The sequence below is a fragment of the Cariama cristata genome, unplaced genomic scaffold (genome assembly GCF_000690535.1).
Source record: "Cariama cristata isolate BGI_N322 unplaced genomic scaffold, ASM69053v1 scaffold23011, whole genome shotgun sequence".
NCBI classification, from domain to species: domain Eukaryota; kingdom Metazoa; phylum Chordata; class Aves; order Cariamiformes; family Cariamidae; genus Cariama; species Cariama cristata.
This window is the reverse complement of record NW_009597957.1, coordinates 276-10,322: the sequence shown is the minus strand read 5'-3', so window position 1 is coordinate 10,322 and position 10,047 is coordinate 276. Positions and strand designations below refer to the sequence as shown.

At 38.4% G+C, this 10,047-nt stretch overlaps 1 protein-coding gene across 1 annotated transcript in view; it reads right to left on the bottom strand.

The window, feature by feature from the left end:
- KIF23 (kinesin family member 23) overlaps nucleotides 1–10,047 on the bottom strand; it is a gene marked incomplete at both ends in the record, with an annotated part of 15,101 nt that overhangs the window by 4,785 nt on the left and 269 nt on the right. The window contains 14 exons of the mRNA XM_009709109.1: nucleotides 676–848; nucleotides 1,433–1,590; nucleotides 1,817–1,984; nucleotides 2,529–2,688; nucleotides 3,230–3,349; nucleotides 3,440–3,519; nucleotides 3,870–3,972; nucleotides 4,534–4,655; nucleotides 4,803–4,915; nucleotides 5,348–5,389; nucleotides 6,355–6,525; nucleotides 7,117–7,226; nucleotides 7,889–8,025; nucleotides 8,760–8,865. Coding sequence (XP_009707411.1) covers nucleotides 676–848; nucleotides 1,433–1,590; nucleotides 1,817–1,984; nucleotides 2,529–2,688; nucleotides 3,230–3,349; nucleotides 3,440–3,519; nucleotides 3,870–3,972; nucleotides 4,534–4,655; nucleotides 4,803–4,915; nucleotides 5,348–5,389; nucleotides 6,355–6,525; nucleotides 7,117–7,226; nucleotides 7,889–8,025; nucleotides 8,760–8,865 — 1,763 coding nt within the window. The remainder of the gene's footprint in view (nucleotides 1–675; nucleotides 849–1,432; nucleotides 1,591–1,816; nucleotides 1,985–2,528; nucleotides 2,689–3,229; nucleotides 3,350–3,439; nucleotides 3,520–3,869; nucleotides 3,973–4,533; nucleotides 4,656–4,802; nucleotides 4,916–5,347; nucleotides 5,390–6,354; nucleotides 6,526–7,116; nucleotides 7,227–7,888; nucleotides 8,026–8,759; nucleotides 8,866–10,047) is intronic.

Below are 10,047 nucleotides of genomic sequence, written 5' to 3'. Positions count from 1 at the left end.
GCTCCTACAAAGACAAGTGAGGAAAAGCATGAAGTACCTTAAATGAAAGCACAAGTAATTGTGCTGAAAGTTTAAAGGGAATTGCATATTCCACATGGAATTAAATTCTTCCCCACTGAGATACAAGCTATTGGAAATAATGACATATCAAGCTAAAGACTTTCCAGATTATAAAATAATACCATGTTTAATGGCATAAGCATTTTGCTTCCTAAGTTATGACAAATGGAAATATGTTCTATCAATGATCCTGAAGTAATAAACAATCCTGCAGTAGTAAAAGTTAATCCCTCAGATTTCCTTTCCTTATTGCTTGTCAAGTGCATAGCTGAGCAAGAGTTTACATGAGGATAAAGGGGAAATTCTGACATGAGGCTTCTACTGACAACCGACAGAACAAGAGAATCACTCCTTAGAGTGCCACAAACCCAAAAGAACAAATTCTAGATATTGAAATGAAGTGACACAGTGCTTGAGAGCTGCTCTAGTTGCATCAAAAGTCCTTGAGGAATTTATCGTACCTAACTACATTTATAAAAGTTAAGTTCAAAATGTCTGTTTGAGTCCATAATTACAAGCCAAACATATCTCCATTCTTAATGCTACTGCTATATAAAAACCCTCACAAAAACAAGCCGCCCAGCTCCCCCCCACCCCCCGGCATCGCTCTGTTACATCTCTTTCTCCCATTTCATGGTTGTTTCTGCCACCATGCCTTGCAATCGTGCCTCCAACCTACGCTTGTCAGAAGCCTGACGTTGTAATTTCTGGCTCTTGCTTTCTAGCTCTTGCTGAAGATTACGCTTGTCTTCTTCATAAATTGTCGCAGTTTTCTCCAAAATCTCAATCTGGAGGAAGAGAGGAAGGACATGGCTATGTCTTTCTCCCATTTCATGGTTGTTTCTGCCACCATGCCTTGCAATCGTGCCTCCAACCTACGCTTGTCAGAAGCCTGACGTTGTAATTTCTGGCTCTTGCTTTCTAGCTCTTGCTGAAGATTACGCTTGTCTTCTTCATAAATTGTCGCAGTTTTCTCCAAAATCTCAATCTGGAGGAAGAGAGGAAGGACATGGCTATGCTTCTTAGAAGCACAACCATCAAAGCCCAGAATCGCTAGTTACATTTGACTGTTAACATATAATAGAATATAGTAGCTGTTATACAAACATACCCAGATAAATAGTCCACACTCCAAAAAGTTTCAGAGATTTTTTACAACTTTCTTGTAAGTTATCCATCTTAATTTAGTAAGAAAAGCCTCACCTCATAAGCAAGCCAAAAAGCTAAAAGTGTTCAGTAAAGTTCCCCACAAAATACTTTAAATCTTGTTTCTAATATCCATCATGCAAGCAACTTCTGATACCAAGACACTTGCCAAACGGTACACAGAAGATGCGTTTGGTGCTTAGCTTTAGATAACGGAAAAACTGACCTTGTATTCCAAAGTTTTAATTTTCTTCTCCAGGCGTTCTAGCTCTGTTTTCTGTCCTGCTATTGTTTTCTCTTTTTCAGACAGTTTTCCTTGAATATAGTTCTCCTTGGATACAACACTGGAGTCAAATTCTTGCAGCATTGTTTTAAATGCAAGCACTGCAAGAGAATCAATATATTTTGTCACTGTATCTCCATAATATTCAAAGCGGTTCTGTTTTTCTCCTACCAATTTAACACTACCAGCTATTTCATTACCTCAAAAAAGGCTTTTTAAATGATCAGTCTAGACAAGATACTTATTTCATGTTGGTACAGAAGAGATCCCTTGAGTAGTATTAAGGGCGCCAAAAACCTAGCTCCACACTGATATTCACACTCTTACCGTTTTTGGCAAACTCCTCTGACAACATTTGTCGTAGTTTATGGCGTTTTTCCAGGACTTCAATAAGCTTTGGAAGTGTTTGATCATCATTAACATCCAATAGCTCACACGAAGGCAACGGAGGAAAGTTCTGCAAAAACATTTCTGAAACAGATTGCTCTTCTGTTTCTGTAAGATTTAAAGCCAAGAAAGTCTGTCAGCAAGCTACAGAACAGAAAAATTCCATTTGACAATGCACAGCCCCAGATCATTCATTTCACAGTATCAGGAAGCAGACAGAGCTTAGAATAATTAATGAGAACCAGAAGTTTTCAGAAGAGATAACAGTGTTAAGATCAAATGTGACACTCCCGATTCATCGACTTATAATACTTCCAGGCAACTCCCGATTTCTAAAGTAGGTCCTAAGCGTACAAAACCAAAGTATCATCCTCAGCACCATTTCCTTTCAGGAGCTGCAATAACGGGACCATGAATTCACTCACCACCAGTAACAAAGAATTACTTGGAGACTTACACAATAACTGGGTTTATACTACAAGTAGCACTGCAGTATGGAAAGAGCAGTACCTATTGCAGAGAAGGCTCAGAACTAACAGTTAACTGAAGTTCCTTTCGCACTTCCAAGGCTCAAACAATTTGTTTTAAAATAGCTTTCAAGTCCTAACAGAAAAAAAACTGTGCTGTAATCACCTAGCATTCCAGTATTTACCTCCATTTATTGGGCCACCCCGCATCTCCAATTTCCGTGAGAGTTCCTCTCTGAAGGCCTGATTCCTAAAGCGCCGTCCTGGCGTTAAACCACAGAGCGGTCTATCAACAGGTCTTGCAACTTCAACTTCCTGGGTCATTTCTGCAAAGCGCATGACTTGCTACGAAAGAACAGAAGAAAGTTTAACAACAAAACTAGCCAGAAGCAGTCCAACGTAAGTTTGAAAGTGATACTTTAGGACAGTACAAGTATTAGAGGAGACATTATCAAGCTATAATCTCAAGTAGTTCCCAACTAGATCGCTTCCGATTCTGAAGCAGAGCATCCAGAAACCTTCCCAGTAACACCTCCCTGACCGCAGCCCCCAAGGAACCATGAAAGCGACTGTGCAGATAGCTGAAGTTTTTGCAAGCACTGTCATAGTAGGGATTAAGCACCTAAACATGGCTATCGCTTATCGGTAAATAAAAGAAACCTTTCCTATTTTACAAGCAAGTAGCAGTTGTAATTTTTAAGAGGAAAAATAAGACTTGGAGGGCACATTTGCCCTTACAATATCGTATTTGACTACCTGAAGTGCCCAAGCAACAAAAATCATCATTCCTCTCAACTGCTAAAGAAGTACAATTTTTTTTAACATGGCGGGGGGGGGAGGGGGGAAAGAGGGGGGGGGAATGAGGTAAGATCTGCAAGGAAGTTACCAAGCTTTCCTCGTAGTCCTCAGCTTTAGGGTTAACGCACACAATCATACGCACTTTTCCTTCACCATCAAAATAGTTCTTGAAGAGATGAGTCAGTTTGGAATCTCTGTACGGAACCATCTTAAAATAAAGTACATGAAAGATCTAGTAAGCTTTCATTACACCAGATCGCCATCAAATCAAAAGATAATTAGATAATGGGTTGCGTACCTTATTTGTTCCATACATCTGGTTTTCCCGTAGAACTTCAATACATGTTCTTAATGTCATTAGTGACTGATTAATATTACCTTAAAAAAAAAAACAAAACAAAACAAAAATGAACCACAAGATAAAAAACTCTGTAAGCAGCTATTTGGATCGTGTTCCCAAATTAATTAGCAGTTCACTTAAGAATAAACTGCCTGGACTTAAGTTATATTTGTTACAGATAACTGCTCTAATTAATTGAAGTATCAGAATAAGTGCTACTAAAAACTTCTGGTTTCCAAACTGGAGGATTTATAGTCATCAAATAAGACAGCTGAACATCATAACAGAACATTTCAACTCTTCCTATGATGTCTTTACTAGGAGACAAGACCAATACGAGCATATATTAGCACATAAAATTGCCAGGCTGTCCAAAGGCAGTACACACCTGCTTCTCGCAACCTGTTCCCTTCAGCTTTTGTTCTATTAGTTCTTTCACTTCCAGCCAGATCAACCAAAGACAGTTGGCTTAAAATGATCTGTTCTTTCTCCTATTATAGAAAACAAATTACGTTATGCAAGCAATTAGCTCTATATTCTTTCTAACAGGGTGGGGAGGAACACCCCACCCCTCAAGCCTAAACCAGCATGCACACTTAAAAAGAATGTGTTGTGCCTTTAAATAAAGTCTGAGGGTATTTATATAGCCCTTAATGCAAGCAGCTGTGCACCACTAGCTTTTCTGTGAATAAGCTTAGCAGATCCCATCTGCCTTGGGCCACAAGATAGACATAACAACTGTGCTCCTTCAAATCCTCCGAGTTTTCGATTCTTAACAGTTTTTGCTCAAAAGAAGCATAGGTAAAAACCAAAGGAATAAGCAGCCTCACTCCATTTTCACGCCCTACTTTCATTACAAAACGGAGACTTAAGTCTGTCAAAGACTCAAAATTTAATAATTTTGATTTCCTTCAAAATTAAATTCCTAGCACTCAAGACACATAACTCTTTCGGTAGGCCACGCTGCAAGGTCCACCACCTTTTCTAACTTACAAATACATGCACACACACACACACAGAGTTCTCCTTTAACAGCATGCCACAGAATTCACCTGTAGCACATTATCTCCATCTGCATCCAGGGGTGCCTGAGCCAACTTTATTATAAAAACACTGTGAGAGCGACTAGATTCTCGATTCAGCTGAGTGTTTGCAATACGCCTCTTCTTTTGACCTGTTTAGAAGAACAAAAACAATCTCTCCAAACATCTGTTTTATTTAACAGACTTGCCACCTGGCAAAGCCAATTCTGTTTTCAGCATGACAGTGTAAAGGATTACACATCTGTACCGAATTTAAGAATTTATATTCTAAGATTTACCTCTCCAAAACACTTCAAAAGCTTCTTCTGTAGATTTCACCTCTACTTCTGTGCATCCTGTGACATACATGTTGTGGTTCTGGTCCTCACGAAGTATTTTGGACTGTGGAGGTCTTAAGGACAGAGGAAATAAAAACAAACACAAACATTAAAATTGAGTGGAGTTTTCTGTACAACAATACATTGTGTCATGCAAATTTTCTTCTGTTCAAGTACAAAATTCAGACTGAATATGTCAATTATCCATACAGCAGATGGAAGCGGAAGTACAAGTACATGGACGCACATTCAGCCAAGATTAGTTATACTTCAGCTACTGTTTTAATTTAGAAGCTACATTTAATTGCAATTCTTACTGGAAATCATGGGTTTGGATGGCAGCTACTGTTTTTCTACATGCACACAGAAGCAAGATAGCTTCAACAGCGTTCTATATTCACTAGTAAAGCAAGAAGAGATAGGGAATCAGTCCGAGTTTATTTTCTGCTTCTACTAAAAGAAAATTTCACTTTTCAGTATTGGAAATAATATGCTTATGCACATACATAAAGTCACCATTTCGCACAGGAGTGTTGCAATTGTTCCACCTACCAAAAAAACAGGGTTAAAAAAAAATATTAAGTTATTCAGCTTGTGTCTAAAATCTTTTCATATATAACACACTGTAGTTTCCATAAATAGAAATAATCCAAGATTCTTTGTAGGCTCATTTTTGGACATAAGCACAATACTAAACCAAATAATTTTATTCTTCTTTAAAACGCATTCACAGACATTCAAACCCTTTTAAATCAGTACCCTGGAGATAGATCTTTTTGTTTCAGAGACACAGCATGTTTTGCTCTAGTTAATTTTTGTAAATCAACCGACTTTCATTAACACATGTACCGATGGACAAGCATAGGGTTTTCTTTAATGGATTTAGAATTTAAAAAAATATATATATATTCAGAGTCTGATTTGCAGATTGTTTTTTCTGACAGTCTCAAGATTTACCAATTTTAGATATCAGCCAAGTATAGACCTTTCCAAAAAATACCCAGAATTTCATTTATGAGACAATTCATTTTTGTTTTTACGGAAATTACTGGCATCAAGTGAAATAATATGCAAATTTGCATTAACTATAAAGCAACAACAAAATAGGAACTTTTGCCCAATACATTGTTTCCAGGAAAAAAAAAAAAAGGTCAGCCGTGGAATGGCTTACTCATCAAGTTGCTGTCACTTGCTAGGAACAGTACTCACAGAATGGCATGATTAGACTTAGAATCTCAGCAGGACACAACACACTGCCTAATAAATTAAATATTTGCTTATTAATCCCCTATTATAATGAGGAAGGGAGCACCAAATCTTAGCAGCAACAGAACAACCATCAGTACTTGGCACACTATTGTCTGGACTCCTTTGCCATCACCTTTTTCACGTGATTTTTTTAAGTGATTCCCATGAATTGAGCCAGACTCGCCAAAACTACAGCCACAAAGACATATTGCAGTTTCTGCAAAAGCATAACTAAAGTAGGAATAATAGTATTCATAAAACTAACTTTGGTTTTATAGGTTCAAAGGGAGCTTCCTCCAAGAGGTCATATATGTAGTTGTTGTAGATCTCAATATAGGAGACAAAGACACTGTAGACATTATCTTCATCAACTTCTTCCACTTTGCAGTGATCTTGCACATTGATCATATCGGCAAATTCTGGATCTATTTGTCGCCTGTTGAACACAAACAGTAAGTGATTGTAGTGAAGCATCCAGAGCCAGCTAACGTGTCTGACAGCAACTACACAGTTAAATAGCTAGCCTACTGACAGAAAGCATGATTTGAGTATGAAAATGCTCATACTAGCAACTAATGACAACACATTCAGTCACATTACATTAAAAAAAGCACTCTGAAAAGTTTAAGCAGAAAAACTTTCATCTGACACTGCTGTACTCTGCTGCAGTAAGAAATGCCTTGCAAAATTCCTGGACAGTTAACATTTCTACCCTCCATTCAGCAATTTCACTATTTCGCACAGTATCCCCAAGTTTAACTTCACAATATTCCTACTTGGTACAGTCACAGTATTTCACTCATGGGTTAACAGGCACAAGAAGTAGATTGCGTGATTCTAAGTCTTCTAATCTAAATACTTAATTATGCAATTGCTCAAACAACATGAAATACACTAACTTTCCATTAATATTTTTCTTTCTTTTTTCCAAGGAAAGGATAAAGAGACCAAGGTAAGTTAAAACCACAATAACAGAGTAACATATGTATTAACTAAATTCATTCTGCATGTTACAATAGTTACTTACTTGCCAGATGGAGTTTTTGGCACAGGCATGGCATCTCTTTTCTGGCGCTCTAATAGAGCATCTACTTCACACTGAACATCCACACCATTCTTGTCATCAAGCTTAAAAACCTGAGCAGTGAGTATGTTTAGACAATATAATGACAAACACTAGAGAGCAGAAGGTGTTGGCCAAAACAAATTATTTGATCAAGCTGTCTGGCAAACAGCAAATACCGTGTCCCTCACTAACACTCGATCTGTTGGCTAATGAGAAGCAGACCTGACAGAAAACAGATATTTCCAAGATAAATGTATTTCACAAAAGCTCCCAAGCTAGCACACTACCAAGGAAAAGACTTCTACTATTATTTCAAATATATTTATATACCAAAAAATCCAGAGGCGTTTGACCACAAGGAAAGCCTCATATCTCCTATATTATTTTAGATATGGTTTCCTGTGGCTTTTGTATCTTCTGCCTAGATCTCACTCCATAACTCAGAAAGCTTCCTCTTTTCTATTGTTTTTAAAAAAGTTAAAGAATGAGCAACATTTATAAGGACAGCCAGACCGTACATCTTTGTGAAATGTCTGTCCTAGCTACTACACCTGCCTCCCTGGCCTTACTCTTCTAATCTCAAGAGAGTGAGTTCTTTTTGGTTGGTTTTCTTTTTAAAGTGCTCCAGTCACATGACTGGACAGGAGATAAAGACTTCAAACAGAACATTTTATCTCGTGTTTTTAGGCTGTTGCAAGCAACAGTGTGGAGAATTCAGCACAAAACTACTCACAAATCGCTTGGCCTGGAATGGTCCTATGCTGTTGAAGATCATATCCAAACACCGTGGGAGAAGTCCTCCATCACCAGGAGATCCTGTCATGGTGTGTGTTTTCCCACTGCCTGTCACGCCGTATGTAAAAAGAAGACCTAGGAGGGACAGGAAAGCTATGTAATCATGCTTGCTGTCTCAAAAAAAAAAAAAAAAAAAGCAAGCTCAGTTATAATTACCCATCTTGTCTTTCCCAGGTCAAATGTATTGGGGAAAAAACAATGACTCCTTTTGAAGAATTAATAGTAAACTATTCCAGTACATCAAAAGCCGCTATCATCACTAGTGTTCGCATCGCTCATTGATAGCAACTTCAACTACCGCTGACAGCACCTATCATCCTCTCTGGGGAGAGTGCATTTTGCATTCCATCCAAAACAGAAGGAAGGCACTAAGTCCCAGGTGTAGAGGGCTGATTTGTTATGACTGTTACTGAGGAGTCTGACATAAGCCAGATACCTCAAGGACCAGCACCATGATATCAAACCGTGCCCAGGAGATCAAGCCCTACAAATTGATTTTTGTAGTTGGTCTTTAGGTGGATAAGTCATCCCTTTGTGCAGAAAAAAAAAAGCTTCTCCAGTTAATGGTGTACAAAAAGATTAGACCTTGACACAAGTACCGTGCACATCGTAACAAAGGTAAATCGTTTTAGAAGTAACGAAAGGCAAGAAGAACTTCCAAGGATGTTGATGCTATTTTCATGGCAAACAGGGTATACATGTTTTTACCTGGACAAGCTAAGAAACCTTGAGACGTATGAAATCACAGCAATCTAAGAAACTGCATGGTAGACGCACAGAAAAGCGGTAGACAACAAGTACTTGCTTACCATTTTTCCCACGAATGAGATCTTCCACTAGAGGTTTAGCCACCACATCAAAAAGCTCCTTCTGAACAACAAGGGTGCCAAACACTTCTTTAAATGAATACTGCGTCTGAAGAAAAGACAACACACCATCCTAAACCTTAAGCTTCGCTGTCCATTGCTTCAGAACACTCCATTGCTTCATGCCTTAGAATTGCTTCCCATCAGTTTACCAGAATGATAAAGATTCTACTTTAGGATTACACCAGTGTTTGAACGTGGGCAGTTGCGCCAATGTAACTATTCTGAGAACAAGATGTGCATAACGAAGAGCAGCAACTGTCTCATTTTCACAGAGCTTAAGTCCAGAAATAACCAGAACAATCACAAAGCCTGGCATCCCAGCAACTGCAGAATCTCACAATTTACAGCTTCAAGCTCAAATTTCAGTTTGGGCTCCCACCATAATCTACACAAGCACTGAGCAAAGGAATACCCACAATGGCCAAAGTAGAGTTGCTCCAGTATTTAATAATTTTGTTTTAAAGTTATGCCTTTTTCCAGTCTAGTCTGTGTTTCCAGTCATAGGTTTTTAATACACTTTTATTTAGCAAACTTTTAATTAATCTTTGCCTATTTTATTTAAGCCTTTGAAGATCACTTTATGTACTTCCTATAAGGATTTCCCACACTGAAATCAGAAACCCAGTATTCTACAACCCAACTAACTCCCCTCCCCCTTTAGAAACACCATGACCTTGTCTCATTTTGAGTTCCAGCACTGTGTCGGGAACCTGCAGTTAACCGTTTCACTATCAAATCATGCTCAGTGCTACAATACTCTGGCTCCCCATTCTGCGTGCATGGCCTAAACCCTCCTTTCCTAGGAAATACTTGTATTGATTAAGTAACCATATGAACTGCTCTGTGACCTGCTACCTACTTTTCCACACTTCATGACATTTCACCACTTTGTGTACATAACCTACAGCTTCACCCCTGCCCCTTTATTCTATAAATAGGAAAACATTGCTTTTTGCCCAAATGAAGTTTGGGATAAATCAACCGTTAATTCATTTGTGTCTGGTTTAGCTTAGAGCTGGTTTCTTTCAACTAGTCCTACACGAAGAAATCCTTCAAGCAGCCTAAATATTTGCCAGCTTTGCTTTTGTTCCTTTTACCTGCTTCCTCCACCCCGCAGAAGCAGTCTTTTCATATATGAAGACCATATTTGACAGCTAAGGAAATGGTGCGGTTTTGTTCTAGATGGTTTTCTGGTTTTGAAAACTTGTTCTTCTAAAAGCGCAAACTG